The sequence below is a fragment of the Simochromis diagramma genome, unplaced genomic scaffold (assembly GCF_900408965.1).
Source record: "Simochromis diagramma unplaced genomic scaffold, fSimDia1.1 OVJJ01000344.1, whole genome shotgun sequence".
In the NCBI taxonomy this organism is placed as follows: domain Eukaryota; kingdom Metazoa; phylum Chordata; class Actinopteri; order Cichliformes; family Cichlidae; genus Simochromis; species Simochromis diagramma.
The window spans coordinates 8549083-8569458 of NW_024387375.1; the positions used below are offsets into that span (position 1 = coordinate 8549083).

The 20376-nt window shown below is 39.1% G+C and overlaps 1 protein-coding gene across 2 annotated transcripts in view; it reads right to left on the reverse strand.

The window, feature by feature from the left end:
* Window positions 1-20376, reverse strand: part of aipl1 (aryl hydrocarbon receptor interacting protein-like 1) — a 43489-nt gene that overhangs the window by 6148 nt on the left and 16965 nt on the right. Inside the window, exon 1 of one of the 2 annotated variants that reach the window (XM_040008732.1) lies at window positions 974-3484. The exons of the other annotated variant lie outside the window; for it this stretch is intronic. Within the exon in view, the coding sequence (XP_039864666.1) occupies window positions 974-1078 (105 nt within the window). The 5' untranslated portion in view covers window positions 1079-3484. Of the gene's footprint in view, window positions 1-973; window positions 3485-20376 lie in introns of those variants that run through there. 2 annotated transcript variants of the gene reach the window in all.

Sequence of the window (20376 nt, forward strand, 5' to 3'; positions counted from 1 at the left end):
AACCTTTTAAAAGAACTGTGTGCAAGCTGTAGTAACAAAGAAAAACCAGTTCTTTAATGCGCAGCACCAGTACAATTCATCAATGAGCTCATGACCCTTGTGAAAGGCTTCAGTGGCACATGAGAAACGAGTAGTAAACATTATTAGGAAAACACAAGAACAGGGTATGAGGCAGTCAGTTAGCCTCGATCAGGAGTGACACATAATGTAACTGAGATAAGGAGAACTTCATACGTCTTTAACGTCCAAGCCATTTTTTTCAAATTCAGTTCTCATTTGAAGAATGTTCTTATAATTTATTTTGTCATAAAATAAAATTAAAATCTCATTAAAATGTTAAAAACCGCTACATCTTCTATCGACCTCTACTGGCAATAACTTGGGAACTACAGTAACTTGAGCATGCTCATCCCTCTTTGCCCCTCCTGCAGTGCTTTGAATTATTAAATAATAAGCACACAGTATGGAGATAAAATCCACAAATATTTAAAAAGCTAAATATATGAACTTCTGTACTCTGTTGTTCAACTTTCTGAACTCTGTTCCTTTATTGTTAATTTTGTGTATATTGAAATACTACTTCAAGGAAGTGCAACACACAGTTAGCTCCTGAACTCATTGTGCAGACAGTCATTCTGTTCCTTTGTAATTTAAAAAAAGGTACATCTGCTCTGCTTAAAATCAAAATTAGCCACAGACAACAGTGTTATAACAGAGTCGCTGCCTTTCTTCTTCTGCATGGTCTTGTGATGCTGATGACACTATGATAATTAAGTGCACATATTAAAACTGCAGTTTTAGCATGAGTTATATTTCTCGCTTTGTGAGTTATAGTTTTAATTTAACCTATCACATGAAAAATGGTCAAATACAATTAATTTTGGGCTCCGGAGACAATATGAAGTCAAATGTTTTTTTATGCCTATCCGTGGTAGAATAATCCAAAAGTTTAAATGAAGTCGGCCTACAGTACCTTCACTCCTGTGACAAACTTTGGAATGTCTCCACTCCCTCCATGCAGGATGGTTTTCTTAATTCCTTCTGATCCCAGCAGGAGTGCGTCTTTCATATCCGACATCTTTACCTCACCTTAAATTACAAAGCATATATCTCACACAGAGGTTTGTGTCTGTGTTGTGATGGGTACAATATATGTAAAAGCTTGTTGATGATTTGGCGGTATCGATTGTGGTGGATTAGTTTAGGCAGAGATAATGAGATTAGAAACTTCTCCTCCTCTCCTTATGTCCCATCATCCCTCTGTAGCACTCATCCTCAGCACTTTCTCTAAACACCAAGAGGACGATAACAAATGAAACAACAATCCAGGACTAGATTTAATTGGGATGGATTTAAGTTTCTTTAGATTTAATGTCAACATTTGCCTGGATGAAAAGTCCCAATGTGCGTGTTTAATTGTGTGTTTGTGTGTGTGTTTGTGCTAGAGATAAAACATGAAAAGAAAACGCTGTACAGGTCTACAAGAGCAAAACTGGAATGGTTTCCATTCCAGAGGAAATTTCCAGGATTTATGTGGATGTGGTGAGCCAAACAATGCAGAGAATACTGAGAAATGGTGGAGCAGACAATTACTCTATGGACTCCTTGACCTTGTCTATGAAACATCTGTCTCCCATCTGTGCAGTGCCTGTGTGCATGTGTGCGGGTGTGTTATCCAAGTGCCCCGTAGTGTTTGCTAACAAAGTCTGCAAGCAGTTTGAGGGGGCAATTATTCTCAAGCATTACCCAGTGTTAATGTCTTATTCCATACTAATGGCACAAATAGAAAACCCAATAACTGCACCTTGGCAACGCTCACAATTGTGTAACTTTATAGGCTTGTGTTTCCTGTGTGCAACAACATGGAAAAGTCAGTGTTTCGCATTGAATTATCAAGCGAGGCAGCTGTCTAATCTCTGTTCAAATAAGACCTCTATATCCCTGGAAAATGCTGCAACCTTCTATCAGGTTTGCCTTTTTCCCCCCACTGATGTGACAAACAGGATTGGGCAATAGTTCGGTATGTACTTGGCAGCTGCTCAAGGTAAAGGCAGAGTTCACTCCCTCTTGTGGAAGAGCAGGGCAGTGCAGCAGGAGTTTGCCCGCTTCTAGATCGTATTGCATCTGATTTGAAAGTAAAGCTCTTAGAGGGAATCACGTGTAAAGCTGGCCTTTACAAACAAACTATTTACACAGTCTTGTGGCACAGAGGTGCTTATGTTAACTAAAACCTTCACAAACACATTTAAATGTCAGTTACAAAAAAATAAATAAATAAATTTCTCCTTCTTCTACATTCTCCCTGCCCTGTCTTCTCTCCTTTTCGAAAGTGAAATGCTGAAAATGCAACATGGGTACATGGCAGAGTGCCTCTCTCGGATGGCAGATTTGTGTTGCTATAGTTACAGCCTTTTGCATCATCATATCTCTGAGTTTAGAGGAACAATCTATCGCTGGAGTCCTATAATTACTCATAAACCTGATAGCACGTCCCAAGAGAGGTTTCAGATTTAAAGTCATGTGTATCACCATTTCTGGTCATTTCTTAAATAAAAAAAACAACAACAACAACAAAAAACATCTGACCTGCTGGAGAGGTAATACTATCACAGCAGTTTCTGTTATAACCGCTTTGTGTCAGAGTGACTCATATTTCTTGCGTCACAACGCCTACACCTTGTTCTATTGCTCTGCCTATGGTCCATTTGTGTGTGTGTGTGTGTGTGTGTGTGTGTGCGTGCAAGCACCTCAGAATTTTCTGCATGTACATTGTAGCGTGGGAAATTGAATGCGCCACTTTGATGAACCACATGCTTGCATAGCTTTGAGAATGGGTTCATCTACAAGTAGTCCTGCCAACAGGCAGCACAACCCAGTCTCTGCCATATTTGGGTTCTTCTGGAAACTAATTGGTGATGCAGTAGTTCCACCTTAAGTAAGTAATACTCTATTTCTGGAAAGCACAGTCATGGATTTCCTGGGGTGGAGCTGTTCACTTTGTAAAAAGCCTTTCATTCATATACATAACACACGTGGGAGGACTTCCTCCATGACGCACACTATATACGCACATAGAATAATGTTTATGGATGTGTACACCATTTGTGCTTCTGCTGCTGCTGGGAACAAAGCACAAAGAGTAAACAGGAGACAGGCGAGCGATAGCTCGATTACCCTTTCTTTCTCTTTGAGATTGACACTTAGAGCTCATCAGGCAGATGCAAAAGGAGGAGGAACAGACACTGAGGGGAGGTTTGGAGCCAGCACACAAGAGCAGGAGACATCAAACACATGCATGCACATACACATATGTTTTATAGATTGGTCACTTTGAAAGTGCACCAAAGTGCTGAAACACAGAACAAAAAGAAAGGGTTTAAAAAGAATAAAACACAAAGTGAGTAAAAATAAAACCAAATGACACCCAGTGTAAGGAAGTGTAAGGAAGCAAATATGGGGGACATGAGGTCTTGTTTGTATGTGCCAATTAACAGCCATGCCTCTGGGTTTTGGATCTAGTTAAAGTTGACTATGTGTCAGGCGTTGTGTGGAGGCGAGGAAGAAGGAACCCAAACGCAGGACTCGCAGGTACAGAAATGACGGGGATTTGGTGAATGAACAAAGCAGGAACGAAGGACTGGCTGACTGAAAGACTGGATGAATGGCTGGCTGACTAACTGAACATACATACGGGGAGACGACAGGAACATCACATGTACATCAATGACACGACAAGGATCGGATGGAACTGAGGACTTAAATACACGCTGGGTGAGGAATGATTAAAAACCGGTGAGTACGCAGCTGAACTTAGTCTGACTAATGATACATGGAAATAACTGGAACACAATACGCAGGCGGTATGCTGGCACAGAAAACACATGTGAAAATAAACTGAACATGACAAAACAGAAAACACTGGGTCAACGACCCAGGAACCCCGACACTATGTAAGCAATGACACCGGGACAACTGTTACAAAAAATGAAGTCGAGATGAAACTGAGGAATGGATTACCATCTGAAAGTCTCTGAAGCTCAGAAATGGCTTTACTTTTGCAGGTAGCTGAAAAAAGCTAACTTTAATGAGAACATTTATGTATTTATTTACGTGTTTATTTAAAAAAAATATAAATCCTCAAAAGGCAGAGATTGTGGAGGTTAGGAGTTCCAGTCACAATGATTAACAAAATTATGTGTTAACATCAGTCTTTTTTTTTGTCATGGGCCACAACAACCAACTTTGATCTTAAGTGGGCTGGAACGAACCATGTGATTACATAAAACGTTCTCTTAGTTCATTGCTCACATCGTACTGTAATTATGAAATATAACGTTTTTGTTAATTCACAGAAAATGTAATTGTTTATCTATTACTTTGGTGTAGTATGAATGGCAATGGCAGGGTTGGTCTTTATCAATTGAAAAAGCTTTAAAACTGTGAAAACGCAGGTAAAAATCTATGCAGTTGTTCACATTTTCCAAAGGTGTCCAGTGGGCTGGATTGGAGTCTTTGCCAGGCCAATTCTGGCCCCAGGCTGTATATTTGACACCCCTGCTTTACACAGTCCACTGAGGCCCTTGGAGGAGTCATGGATTTACGTTTCAGTAGCTGGTAAATCAGTGAGTCATCTGCATAACAATGAAACAATGATATGCATACTGGGTCAAGGATGGACTGTGATAAAAAATAAATCTTTAAGTAAACTGACCTACTTTACAAATTTAATAGTAATTTTAATGTCAGACATCCTCGTTTACCTGATAAGTGCTTTCACTTTTGAAACAATGGTTTGATTTTGCTACCAAAAGATTGTCTCATTTTACTGAAACCTATTATCCTCCCACAGGGAGAAGGTAGAATGGCCTCTGCTGGCCTTTGACACAGCAGACATGAAGCATTAGAAGTTATTTAGTCAGGTGTATTTTCACCTCAGAGTCAGTTCAGTATTCAGTTATTTTAATTCTGTTATATTATATTACTGAAGGAGTTATCTGAAAGAAAATATGTGAGACTTCTTGAAAAAATATATTTAAAAATATTTTGCTATGCTTTAAGATTTAACGACATACAGCAAAAGCAGCCATACACTGTATGCATGCAAAACTTGTACTTTTCGGTGAAGGATCGAAATAGTTCTCCCACTGCTGACAATACAGAGCGGGTTCATGGGACTGCGTCACAGACCGTCTATCGCTTCTGTGTTTATGCATGTGCACATCTCTCAGGTTTAGGAGAAGTGACAGAATCGATGGTTACGTGGTGAATCACAGCCTCCCTGGTCACTTCCACAGAAATGCTTCCTCGAATCGCCAGAGAAAAACTGATCGAGTGTAAACCTCTCTGCAAAGCACATGCAAGCGTCCCGTTCAGCCCAGAGTCAGTAACCTCAACTGGAAGTCTTGATCATACACAAATGCGAAGGCTCATGCACACTAGTGTTTTGAGGTTTGATCTGCTTTGACTTTGAAAGGAAAACTTTCAACCTACCCTTTTTCCTACTTAGTTGAATAGATGAATGTTTTTTTATTATTTCATTTTTTCTTTTGGAAAGCTAATTGCAAAAGAGATGTTTAGAATCTAGGTTAGAGAACCTCAACCTTTTTGTTTAGATTAATGATAATTTGAGACCGGCATCCTTCCAAATACTTATGTAAAGGATGACTTTGTTCAGGCCAGTGCATTGAACTGTTTGTGGGTTTCTGTAAATTAGCCCCACTTTGACATCATTATTTTAAAAGGATGATTGTGGTATCAATTGCACATACAGCAAGTGTTCACTGATGAGTGGTAGTAGAGTACTGGTATATATTTAGCTCTCAGACCTCTCTTCTGTGGAACCAGCTCCCAGTTTGGGATTTGATAAAAGTATCATTATAGTGTATTACACATTACACCTACAGGAGCTTTTATGTCATCAAATTCTAAACCAATCCCCTTTGCCGCTATATAGGCTTCCACTTTTCTCAGAAGGCTTTATTCAAGATTTTGGAGTGTGTTTGTGGGGATTTCTGCCCATTCATCCAGCTATAGAGATCAGACACTGATGTTGGACGGGCTGACTCACAGTCTCCGTTCTAGTTCATCCCACAGGTGTTCGATGGGGTTCAGGCCAGGGCTTTGTGCAGTCCTGTTAAGTTCTTCCACACCAAACTTATCCAACCATGCCTTTATGGAACTTGCTTTGTGCACCGAGGCATAGTCATGCTGGAACAGAAAAGGGTCTTCCCCAAACTCTTACCATAAAGTTTGAAGCATAGAATAAAATGTCTTGGTAAGCTGAAGCATTAAGATGTCCCTTCACTAGAACCAAGAAACCTAGGCCAACCCCAGCAAAAACAATGATTAAGAGGAGGAGAGAGGAGAATGCATCTGTCCATACAGTGTAAGTCAATGTGTTGCCTGAACAGGCAAAGAGGCAAATGTCTGAATAACTGATGGAATAATAGTGTTTGCACCACAATCCACAATAACACCTTAGGTCAAAAGCACATATGTTGCATTAGATCATCCAAATATGTGGTGCAAAAAGTTAGCATAAAAAAATAGGGGCAATTATGTGCTTTAATACCCTTTTAGGTTCCTACCATTTGCAGCCTTTTTTAGTGCCTTTGCTTTGTGCTAGCAGAACATGGTGCACGTGAATCTACAATGGTACATTTTAGTCAAGTGCTACTTAAGCAGAATAAACGTGCGGGCTTTCTTGTGTGTGAATTCAAAACTGCTGTTAAAAATAATGGCATATTTCCTTTTTAGCCTGTTAGATTAGAACTGTTAAGATTCCCAATGCATCGCTCATATTTCCTCTAAAGATTTCAAAAGGATAAGCAAGATGGCAGCAGTTCAACCAAGCCAGTCAAATCCTTCAGCCACAAGGGATTTCATATTTGGATCTCATATTGAATGTTTTTTTTTAAAACTGCGTGTACACTATATTTACCAAATGGAGGAAAGCTGTGGACAAAAATGGCATTCATAGATTACAGATGACTGTGGAATTCAAGCAATCATGTTCAGGACTAAAGCTGTGGATAAATTGCTTCCAGTCCTTAGTTCCATATATTTTTCCACATATTTCTAAACTCAAAGTTTTTTAAAAGGATTGTCACAAATCTAAAAAGACTGTGTAACTTCCAACTAGCCTTACAAAATGTAGCTTTGAGTCAATAAGGGGAAACAAAAACAAAACAAAAGCCAAAAGTAATATTTGTTTTTCCATATTTAACGAATAAGGAAATTATGTGAGAGATATGTTTTTGTCTCTTGTTTAAATCCACTCATGGAGCAGAAGATTCTTGTGACTGTGGCGTCTTGTCATGCAGAGAAGACAAAATCAGAGGTGACTGCTTTCTAAACCACTGAGACAGAGGACTTTTGGCCCTGCAGTACCTTTTCTGACCAACAGGAGGACTTCTAGGTTGCTGGCTGTGTGTGTGTTTCCATGTGTGTACATTTTGTGCAGTAGCTGTCCTGACTTGCAAATTTCCCAGGAACAGCCTGCACTGGAGTCTTGTGAAGTCATGCAGCGGGTAACGAGAGGCGAGAAGTTTCTAGAATATCACATTTGCTGAGATTCGTGAGGTGCACACATCAGTACCTGCACTTTGATGACACCTCAGTTTACATGGAGGAAATTAAATACACAGTGCTCACTAACTGATTATTTCCTCACACGAGCTATATTTTGTACATAAATATGTGTATTGTTTTGCTCTGATATTCACGGCTCCATCCTAATCTCTGCTCTCGTCAGTGCAGCTGGACTTCGGCCCTGCAGCTCTTCCCAGCCTGAGCTCCCCCTGAGAGGGCCCCTGCTGTCCTGCTTGCTGCCTGGCCCCGACCTTTAGCTACATACCAGAACACATAGCAGCAAGGACAAAGGGCAAATGCACATGACACATAAATACACTCTTACAGTACATGCAGGCTCTCGCTTTCTTCTATAATGCAAAGGTGACTATGTGGCACAGGAAATATTGGATATCAGAGTCTGTGATTAGAATCTGTGATAAAAAATAAACACACACATATATAATAAATAATACATGCAATTTAATTCCATCCCTTTATCTATCCGTCCTCGTCTGCTGATCTAATTCACCAATGAGGGGGAGGGGGCCTGGTGCCCATCCCAGCTGCCGTGTGGGTACAAGGCCAGGTACACCCTTGGGCAGGTAACATGTCTACCACAGGCCTAACACATAGAGACAGACACCTTTCACGCGCACATTAATACCTGCGGCCAATTTATAATCACTAGTAAACCAAAGATTGATGTCTTTGGACTGTGGGAGGAAGCTGGAGTACCCGGAGAAGTCCCCAAGTGAAAAGCACTTTCAAAATGCCACATGCACTACCTGTCAATCCAGGGCCTTAGTCAGACACTTAGACTTAATAATTTGGTATTTCTGTGTTTTTCATTGTTTTTTTGGGAATTTGTCCACACGTTTAATATGTTTTAAGCCACTAAAGGCACTAGAGCTTTTGTAGAAAGCTTTTACGTGTGGATACGGAAAACAAATATTTTGCCTTGCAACATCAGAGGTGTCCTGTGTTATTGTTCATAGGCTTTAGGGTTGCCAACTTTTTAACTATCAAATACAGGACACTCTGGCGTGCCAGTGGCACAGTGTACAACCAGCTGGGCATAGTGTAAATATGCACTGTATGTTCATATTCTTATAATAAAAATGCAGCAATGTGTTGGGATTCAGTTTAATCAATACCTCATCTAAAAGAAAGAAAACTACAGTAAATGATAACTGAAATCACATGGGCATTTCCTTTGTAAAATAAGCAAATACTGTAAATATGGGCTTCAATTACCCAGTTTATTAACCTACACAGACCAAACAGCACCTTATTTTTACGACTCGCATATTGCTCCTAACATCTTTTGCATCTACTTTATTGTGTAATATGTTATTAGATTATACTTGATGGCTTGGGCCCCAGGAAGACTATTGTGGAAGCTAATGGGGTTCCTTATATATAAATAAACAAATAAATAAATCTGGTGAGCGTAACGTCAAAAAGTGCAGGTAATGGTCAATATACAGGACATTTAAGGATGTCCCGTATAAAACGGGACAGTTGGCAACCCTAATAGGCTTCAAACTGAGCAGCCTTTCTAAGGCTTGAGTTGTATTACTAGCTGCTGCTTTGGCATGCTATGGATTGCACATGACACTGTTTTTCCCTTTTTCAGTTTGTGTGTACATAGCCTAGAAGGGTGGCATATGCTAGTCTAACCACAGTGTTGGGAAGATTACTTTTGAAGTGCATTTCACTGCAGATTACAGAATACATGGCCCAAAATGTAGTTTGTAACTTATTCCATGAAGTTACTCAATGTTGAGTAATGTATTCTGAATACTTTGGATTACTTGATATATTGTCATGCTTTTTACAACTGCATCAATGTACTATTGCTGTGTGATTTATTACTATTACTGAAGGTTACTAACCACCGAGCTAACATTGTTAGCTGAGGGTAGTTCATAGACTGCAGACTTTTAGACTTGATGGATAGCATCAACAATCTGCTAGCTGCAAATAATCATGTGCAGTTCTGAAAGCAATACCAGCTAGATTTTAAAATCTTAATAAAAATGAGTAACAGTTGGGTAGACATTAGGTAAGGCTACACTTTGTTGCAGTGATCTCGTATAGAAAACTATTTCTGTATCAGTAATATATTTTCTTTATGTCTACTTTCAGAACTGCACATGATTATTTGTAGCTAGCAGCTTGTAATGCAGCCTTCAGTAATAGTAATAAATAACACAGCAATAGTACAGTGAAGATACTGAAGTTGGACATAACCCAGGCAGCTACCACTAAAACAAGGTAGCTGCAGTAGGCTAATGTTAGTTTTTTAAAAAGAAGTTACTTACAGATGTTTCTTTATGTTGCAGTCTTTTGACACTGAGAGCAGCTTGGTTGCTGGCAAACAGAGTTTGTGTTGGACGATCAGATTTCGCCCATCCCTTTCTTCTTTAAATGTGAAGTACTGTTGGAATTTCCAAGTAAGAAATGCATTCCTGCCCTTGCACTGCTGGCTCTGTTGTGCTGGCTTCGAGTCCATTGTGTAACTGACGCCACCAACATTAACAGGGCGCTTACATTAGAGCCACTTTTTTGTTTTGTTTTGTTTGGGTTTCCAGCAATATGTGGAATTACTAAAATTAGAGAGGGGACAGCCTAACATGAAACAGGAAAAGACCACCGCGTAATCCATTTATTTCAACAAAGTAATTGTATTCTAATTATCACCCATTTAAGTGGTAATACATAACGCTGGTACATGTATTCTGTTACTCCCCAACTCTGTCTAGCCACTATAACTGTAAGCATTGTGGGATATCCTCTAACCTGGATGACAAGAGTGTTAGAATTGTACACCATAAAAAAAGACTAGGACTACTTTTACTTTTACCCCTGTCCCTGCTGTGGGCCTGGTTGGAGACAACGATTGGACACAACAGTGATTCAGAATTGCCCTTGAGGGACAAAGTGATATTACCAGATGATGTGAACCTATGCTAGCTGATTAGCATGCTAAATCTGGTAAATATCAGTACAACAAACCCCTAGGCATATTGAAAATTATCTATGTAGTTATGTTTTTGATGTTTAAATATAAAAGTTTGACCCTTTTTCCCAGTAAACAAAGAATTTATACTTCTATGCAAAATCTATGCCACAGGTAGGTCAAAACAGCAAAACCTTCACGTAGGCTACGTCATAGTTGCTCCATAGATTCACTGCAGAAATATAAATTAAGTGTAAATGCATTTTACCTTTTCCTTATTATTTAGGTTTAAGTGATTCTTTGCAGAGCATGTTAAAACTGACAATGATTTGGAAGAATTGTGGGATTGAGATAGAACTATAGCAAAAAAATTAAATTAATGCATCAAAGGCTCTTTTAATCTAATTTCCTATCTCCCTTCATCTTAATTAGTTATCTCAAAAGTCCTCAAAAAACACTGGACCCTGCAGTTTCTTTTGACACAACTTGATTATTTCTACTAGCACATGGACTTTTTAAGCTCCAGTCATAGGATTTCCATTAATTAACCAAAGTGCCTTAGTGCAAACCCAGATTATGCCACTGGGTTATTTCTTCCTTTCTTTACAAAGCTCCTCCAAAGTCAGCAAAGACCTTACACAACTGAATAGGCTACTCTTTTCTGACTAGTAACTTTAACATTCAACTCAGTGGAGTTTTAATTTAAGAACAAAGCAGATTAAATGAGCCCTATTATGAAATCCTATAATGAACATATCCTTGAGATTAGTGCTTGGTAAAATGAAGTTTAAGCATCATCTTTAAACTTAAATGAGCTTTAAAATACTCATTTATCTATTATTATTTATAATGGTTTTACTGAAAGTTTGTAATTCAAGTGGGTAACTTGTAGATCACACATCTGTACCTTTAACAACTCATAATAACTCATGATTGTAAATTGTCAAAGGTAACTGGCAGTACAGTTTTGATGAGACAAACACAAAGACATGGAAAATCCTCTTGTGCCATGCTGCGAGCTAATAGAGCTAATTGACCCGACAGATCTATACAGACCTAATCCTATTGCTTACTTTCAACAACAGCTTATTCGACTATTAAGATAAGCCACGCAGATCGCTTTCTCTACCTGCATGACATACAAAATGGAAAAAGAATCCCGTACACAGAGACATATAGGAGAAAAAAACAGTAATTACAGGATGTTTCTTGTGACAGAACAAAAGAACAAACAGGTCAGAACATTAAAAATTTTGTCCATACACATCCATATATGTGTGAAGTGCGTCAGCAAAATCGGAGTTCTGGCTTCGCCTGTTGCTACAGTAGCATGGCAACAAACCCTGATTTCACTGACTGTTTTTCATTTAAGAGCACGCAAGGGCAGAAACATTAAAGGCAATAAAACACATTTTTTAATTTAACAACAAAATTCTTTGCTATAAACAGAGTTCTCCAAATGAGGCACATGCTAGATGCATGATGTTACTTTCCTACTTTTTCATTTATGGTACAAACATTTTTGATGCTATTAACGGCTACAAACAAGTACAAAACAACAGATCATTTGTTTTCTACAGAAAACTATATCAATGGTACTTATGCACAATACTTTCTCTCTTTCTTTGCATATGTTTCAGATCATAGAAGAAAATTTTAATCTTAGACGAGGGCAACCAGTTTTTAAATGATAAATTTCATTTATTAAGGAAAAAAAAACACTTACTTGGCTCTGTCTGAAAAATAGTATCCCCCTAAACCTAATATAACTGGCTGCGACAGCTTTGCAGCAAAAACCAAAATCAGCTGCTTGTGATAACTGAAATGAGTCTTTTAGTTGCTGGAGAGGAATTTTTGTTTTTGGACTTTTGGCCCACTCTTCAGAATTGTTTTATTTCAGCCACACTTTTCACACACACAGATTGATTTTCTGGTGTGTTTTGGATCATTGTCCTGTTGCATTACCTGTGTGTTTGAGTGTGTTTCAGGATTTTCTCGTAGAGATCAGAACTCATGGTTCCACCAATTACAGCAAGTCATCCAGGTCCTGAAGCAGCAAAGCAGGCCCAGGCCATCACACTACCACCACCACGTTTGACTGCTGGTATGATGCTCCTGTTCTGAGATACTGTGTCAGTTTTACATCAGATATAACGAGACTCAAAGCAAATGTGAGATGATCCTTTGGTTGTTTCTTTGTCAGCAGTGGTTTTGTCCTTCGAACTCTCTCGTGGATGCCATTTTTGGATGCCAGTCTCTTACTGTTGAATCATGAACTCTGCCCTTAACTTAGGCAAGTGAGGCCTGTAGTTCTTTAGATGTCGCTCTGCGATCTTTTATGACCTCTAGGATGACTCATTGATGCGCTTATCCAGAAGGTCATCCATTTTGGTAGGAAGGTTCACGCCTTTTCCAAGTTTTTTCCGTTTGTGGAGAATGTCTCTTACTGTGGTTCACTGGAGTCCCAAAGCCTCAGAAATGGCTTTGTAACCCTTTCCAGATTAATAGATGTCAATGACTTTGTTTTTCAGCTTCTTCTTTAGATTGTGGCATCATGTGTTGCTTTTTGCGATCTTTTAGCCTGCTTCACTTTGTCAGACAGGTTCTACTTCAGTAATTTCGACAGGTCTGGGAGTAATCAGGCTCGAAGAACTCCAAAGAATGTGGTTAATACTTAATTAATTAATTGGGGCAGGTAATTACTTTTTTCATATTGGGCCAGGTAAGTTTGGATTACGTTTCCCCCTCAGTTAATTAAATCATGATTTAAAAACTATATATTGTATTTGCTCATGAAAAATATGCAAAAATTAAGAAGGGGGATAAATACTTTTTCAAAGCACTGTAGTTGTTATAATTGCTATAACATCAAGTTTGGAACTGCTAACATTAGCAATCTTATATATTATATTAAAAAAGGCAAAGCTAACTTTAGAGCTTTTTTTTTTTTTTTTTTTAATCTTGTGACTGTAACAACAGTTAGTCTCCTTCTGCAGTGTATCCAAATAGAAAGCTATAGTAAATTTGAAATCAATAAAAAAAAATATGGCTTATATTTGTGATGCAGCCTCTTGCTGTAGCATTATTGTTTTGTTCTGGCTTATGTTTTATTATATCTTTGTGTTGTCTGTGTAAGGTATTGTCCGCCCTTTTCTGGTTTAAATTACTTAATGCCATGAAGTCATCCGGTTACCAAGCCCTGCCTGTTCTGAGAGTTCTGTGCTGTGATCAAGCTATGCCGTCATGACCTTTCCTTCTGGGTCAGTGAGAACATGGGAGAGAAAAGCAGAATATTGAATGCGATTGAAGTGAATCCAACAGAGAGCGACAGGATCGACCTGAGTATTTTCCCTCAACAAGCTGGTCTAATCTGTTGGTTAGACCAGGTCAAGGGATTAAATGGTTGCTGTCTGGTGGCCAACCTATCTGATCTCAACAAACTTAACCTGGCCCAGTCCTTACGACAAAAAGTCTGTCTTACTATCCAATAGAAAAGTGTGTTGTTAAAAACAAACAAATAAACCTAACAAATTAAAAAACAGGCAATAAGTGGGTGTTTGTAACACACCTAAATTTGATTAAAAGGTTTTGAAATCTGTATAATATTATTTTACTGTATGGACAAATAACAGGTGAAAGTAAACCTCTTTATTAAAAAAAAACAACAACTTTAACCTGTTGTATTCAGACAAATGCTACAAATGAGAAATCTCTAGTCTATTAGGTTTTGAAATGTGCAACCTGTAGATTGACTCCTACTGATTTTTAGTTTGAACAGCTTCAAGCACACTACATATCTTTAAAAGGAGATTGAGCCTTGCTTTTTGGAGCTCTGGAGCTAAACCAAGATATGTGAATAATGCATCGATCCCAGCCTTACAGTATCACAGTTCACTGGTACACTCTGCATGACTGAACACAAACCCAGTGAACTTGGAAGTGTCTGCACTGCCGGGAGAGATTATCCACTCAGAAGCTCCGTTTCAAACCCAGAGTCATTTCCTGACCGTGGAAGACCACTGAAATAGCCAGACATTGGACTGGAGAGCCTGATGGCAAGCACGCACTTGTGGGAGTCTGCAGCATCTGACCAGCTTTAATGTGGACCATGTGCTCTCAGCTGGTCCTGGTCTTTATGAGCAACTATTGACAATTTCCTCAAGTATGCGTGAGATGCACACAAAGACGGGCACTCCCTGACACACACGCACAATGTTTTTCATCTCAGTGATGATGCTGCATGCGGCTAGAATAAAAGCTCAGCCTGCTTGCAAATGGATGCTGCATCTAGCAAGCTAGCTAGCTAGCTTTACTTCTTCATGGCTGCTGAATTTGCTCACTTCAAACACCTAAAAGCTTCCTCTGGTAATGTGCACGCATCCAGAGGACACTAGAGGTTCTGGTACTTTACTTGCGTAAAAGTAGAGGAAGCAAGGAGGTGGCTTATATTCAATACTTACAGTAAGAGAGGAAAAAATGAAGCTACAGGCAGACAGCTGGCTTAGCATAAACACAGGAAATACACTGACACATATAGCTTGGCTCTATCTTATGATATAAGAGTACATCTCGATTCACTCATCAGCACCTCGTATATATTATTTACTTAACAAAAAAACCCCCAATATAATAAGCACGTTTTTCAAAATGTCAAACTATACTATAAAAAAACTATTAATGTGAGTGGAAAAATATAGCAGAACTATGTTCATCTTGCACATAAGTAAATGTGTCAGTGGTTTTCACTCGTGTAACACAAGCTGAGCTGTATCCAAAAAAACAAAAAACGAAACTTTGCTGTTCCTGTCTGAGTGCTAATAAGTAACAGTAGCTTGGAAATCCTAGACGGCCCCCACGTTCACCAATCTTCCTCTGTCTCCCTGTCTCTTACAAGGGATTAAGTTGTCAGGTTACATTGAACTCTGAGCGCCCTCCACCCAGACAAAACCGTCTTAAGGTGCAGGCCGTCCAGTTATTTATAACTCTGCTAGTTAAGCCTCCGCTCTCCACGGCCTACTTCAGCGCATAGACATGTATGGGCGTCTGAGCTCTAATTATGTGGATTCGAGGGTAACACATCATAGTGGTCGTTTTAGCGAGTGTGTTTAAAGTATGTTGGACTATATCTACATGCCTCACGCTGTGGCAGTGTGTGTGTGTGTGTGTGTGTGTGTGTGTCTGCACATCACAGCTATTTAATAAGATTGTCTAGCCACTACTGGTCAGACTTTCCAAAGAATTACATAATGGGTGCTTCGCTGAAGAGCACCAGACTGACAAGAGCACCGTTCCTTACGTCACTGCACACTAAAACTCACACACACACTAACACACGGTGAAATAGTAGTGCGGGCAGCAGATTTGAGACACACAATCCTGGTCTTTTCTTCTTTTGTTACAATAGCCTATGTCTCACTTCCTTTCCCACATTCTCTCTCTTTTCCCCCCCTCACAGCCCACCTATCTGGAACTACCATCTATTTTCAGAGCTCAGTGCAAGCCAAGTATCTGCTGCAATGTGTAGAACACATCACAAGCAAAGGGGCCGTGTTGAGACAGGATGAGTCCTAGTTTGAGCTATGTGATGAGTGAGTGAGTGAGGCTACTTTTTAATATCTCACAATGCTTTCAGAATGCCTGACCTTATACCTTTTTGCAACACATTTAATACACTCTTACAATATCATTGACGAATGCAGGATTAAAATCTGACTTTTTCTACACTGTCCTTCCATTTTTCTGATTATCTCTGATTGGATTTACACCTGTTTGCTTCAACATTAAGAGCATTTACAGAAAAAAAAATCAAACAACTGCTTTTACGTCTCTTCTTGTTCTGAGGGGCTTCAATAATTTATGGCCATCTCCTTTGCTGGTACTAAAAGATGACAAAAAAAGCTCTAAAGACTGACTGTTTCAATAAGTATTCCCCCATAAAACAGCTGTCTGAGACAAAACAGAGCGCCATTGCGCCACATTCCCTGCATTCAAAAGAAGATGACCCTGAAGAAAGACAGCATGAGTAAAACCAGACCTCGCCACATTTTAGCTGCTGCCATTTCTACAATAATTCTTCAGTGTTTGGCTGACAGTTTATGCACACATCACAAATTTCACCCAAAATTTCATGACTCAGTTTAGAAAATCTTTTAAACAGTGTGGTAATTTCATATCTGCATTTTCTCCCAGATACATTAGGTAATTTCTGGAGCATGAGCAGTAGTATAAATTTATAGCTTTAAAGTAGACAACTGACACTTTAAAAATTATCATTTTATTAGCAGTATATAGCCTGTGATCTAGAGCCTGTGGTTATCACTTCATGCAAATGTTACATATTAAATTACGCAAAAAATGGGGAGCAATCCACCCGTGTCAAAAAAAAAATCAAGGTCCTTTCACACATATTTCAAATTTAATGTTAATAATGACTAATTTATTAATGTCTGACCCAGTTCCACAAACATCAAAGAAACAGCGATGCAGCAATACAGGAGTGGAAATATGGGCATGACTTTTATTTTTATTGCACAAAAGGACAAAAGCACAATGATAATGTGCAAACTGGATCCAGGAAAGAAACAACTGCAATATACTGCTAACTTCAGCTCTTTGCAAGCCTCTGCACAGACAGCATGCTAATGCAAAGCTAGCAAAGAACCCAGAATGATTTTAAAGCTAATTGTATTTGGACCCCACCCCAGAAGCCAGAGCCTGATCTTCAACAGGTTACAAAAACAGAGACGAGCAGTCAGGCTTGTAGCCTTGGTTTCTACTGGTTGATGTTTCTACAGCAGAATCACTGTGGCAGTCTCCTGGGGCTGGTTTTCATCTGCTTTTTTGGGGGACTAATAAAATAAAAATCATAAATATACGAGCATCCTCATTAGCATAGGGATTTGTGTTGTTTTGTGGGACTATAGCCTAAGGTTTATATTGTTAACTGGTAATTATATGACAAGGTGTTTCAGGTCATGAAAGTAATTCAGCAAGTACAACAACAAATTACTTTCTCCAGGGTAGTTATTAAGTAACCTGTAATGTCACTACCTTATATGGGACCTTTATTTTGAAATACTCAGCATCAGAAAAATGTGTAATGAACATGTCCGGTATGCTAGCTGGATGTAAGAATACGGATCTCGGTATCTAAAAAATAGTTGACATAAAACAATGTGGATCTGGATTTATTGGATGAACCGGAGGTCATATGAGGTCACATCATAACCTACCTCATTACTTAAAATAACGAGTGATATCTAATACGTTTCTTGAGAATTGACCCCACCACTGAATGTCTTCCTCCCTCACCCCCAACTGTTTTGTGGTAGATTGCTGCCGCTACCCTGAGCTTGGTTCTGCTGGAGGTTTCTTCCTATTAAATAGGAGTCTTTCCTTCCCACTGTCACCAAGTGTTAGCACATACAGGGTTATCTAAATATTGTGGATTTCTCTGTATTGTTGTAGGGTCATTGCCTTAGAATATAAAGTGCCTTGAGGCACTGTTATGCTTTACAGCGCTATACAGAGAACTTGTACAGCTGACATCTAAAACTGTAAATTTAGAAAATGTGATCTTAAGGAAAGACGATATGACGATATGTTTTTTATTGTTCATCATCTCATCTGGCAGGAATGAGCCAGTGACTTCCCATTTCTTCGCTTTTATGTGATTCCCCGCAGAAAATCTATATTTTTGTTTTCAAATCATAAACTACAGCTGTGGTCTAGACAGCCTGATGGTATATTTAGCTGCGGGTTGTGTAATCGACCCTGAAATTGTCGTTTTTCAAGAATTAAAAGTATTTCAGCAGCTTCAAGCTCCATGGTTTACCTCTGAATCAGCTGAAAGCGAAAATACGTTTTCCAGTTTAGCATTGCTCTGCCGCTGGACATTGTGTTGCCTTCAACCAGACAAAGGCTTCTGTGTGAAGCTCAAGAAACTGAAGTCCCTTCACTGTTAACGAAAGTTGCCTTGGTGGCTGAGTGTGATAGGATGTGGATTTTATTGGAGCATTGTGTTTGCAGGAGGTGACAGCGCACCTGGGACCTCATTAAAATATACTTGGAGGGAGACCATTCTTCTACTAATGCCTAGACCTAATTTAGAAAAATGACTTTCCAGTACCTGACAAACATAAGCACACAAGACAAGCTTCACTCTTTAAGCAGATACCAACTCAATCAAAAGTTTTCATATACCAACATTATAGACTAAATATAGGGTATTGCTGTCTTGCTGTACAACAATGGCCAGCATCAAAAATTAAGTGACAGAAACTGTCAGAGCTGAAGACTATTATATTCTGTTAATAATACATATTTACATAGTCTCAACTGAATGTGACTAAGAAGACAACAAAATTTGTTGTTGTAATATTAAAGTTTAATGTAGTAGTCAGTAGTTACTGCTGACTTTGTGAATGTGCACCTGCAATCTGAACTAACCACACCAAAAACACCAAACACACCAAATGGGCCATTTATCAGCAGGGAACCTTGCTGAGTATTGACCATGACTGATTTATGAGAGCGGCTAAAAAAATAAAATTTCTTTATAGAATACTTGTAACTGTTACTGGGTTTTTGCCAGAAAATGAATGCCTTTCTTCATTTCCATAAAAAATTGGATTGGAAGAACATCTGGTGCACTGGACTGACATTTTTATGGCACTTTTCTGTTTTTACTGCTCACTCAAAGTCCAGACAATTTGAATTCTATCCCTGACCATTTATATTAAGTTAATATAAGTTAAATGTTTTACGTGGCACCACTCGATGACAAGATTTCAACCCCCTTTCTTCTTTTTACTAATCATGCAATCTAGTTGCTTAGAGCATATTCCTATACAATCAAATTAAATTATTGGCCTGTTTTATTTGGGGCAGATTAAATATGGCTAGATTTTGTATAATCAGATGACTTGTGTGCTGATTATGGCATTAGTCTGCTTTCTGCCACAAGATACGATTCTCCCTTGGGGCTAAAGGTCATGGGGGATTGTTGGAACTCGCTGCGCCACAGGCTGTGGTTGCGTCACCACGAGTATTGAGTCAGGTGTACTCCCAAGGATCTCACTGCCAGCTGCCATCGAGGCAGGGATAATCTGCCTAAGCAGCTTTCACATGATTTCACCCACAGGGAAGAATTTAGGAGAGGTTTGTAAACCTCTTCAGACCTGGCCTTGGATCTTCTTCCTGCTTTGACTTAAGAGGTGATCCAAGGCTGCACAGCAGACACTACAACAGAGTACTTAGTGTAAAAAATACTTGGCTCATTTGTAATTTATACACGTGGACTTCAGTGACTTATCTTCACTTATCTAAAAGAATCCATATGAGCATCTTTTCTGTTAATGCTTTTTACCCAGACTTTATATATAGGTCTGCTAAAACACATCGTTCCATTAGCCATTACACTGGCATCATTACAATGAGAAGTGATAAGGAACAGAGATCAGATTTTACAGAGATGTCCTGAGAGGCGATATCTCTACAAAAAGATAGAGAGCAGAATCAGATTTGATCCCCGGAGAACTCTTCAGTTTCCGGAATTTTCTGTGACCTTTTCTGTTAGCAGCAGATGAACTGACGTTAATCTGCAAACAGCCAGGGGTGAAAGTCAATGCCCTGAAGTCTATACATGCTCTGCAAAAAGGATACATCTCTCAAAGTGCAGGGCTACCTTCATGCTTGAAGGAAAAACAAAACATTTCAGGAAGTCCTCTGTTTTCATGCACACAAGGCAATTACATAGGTCGCCTGGTGGAAAGAAACTTGTCCTAACTGGACTCAGGTTGACTGCAGTCACTCTGATTTTCTCCATCAAATAATGAAAAATA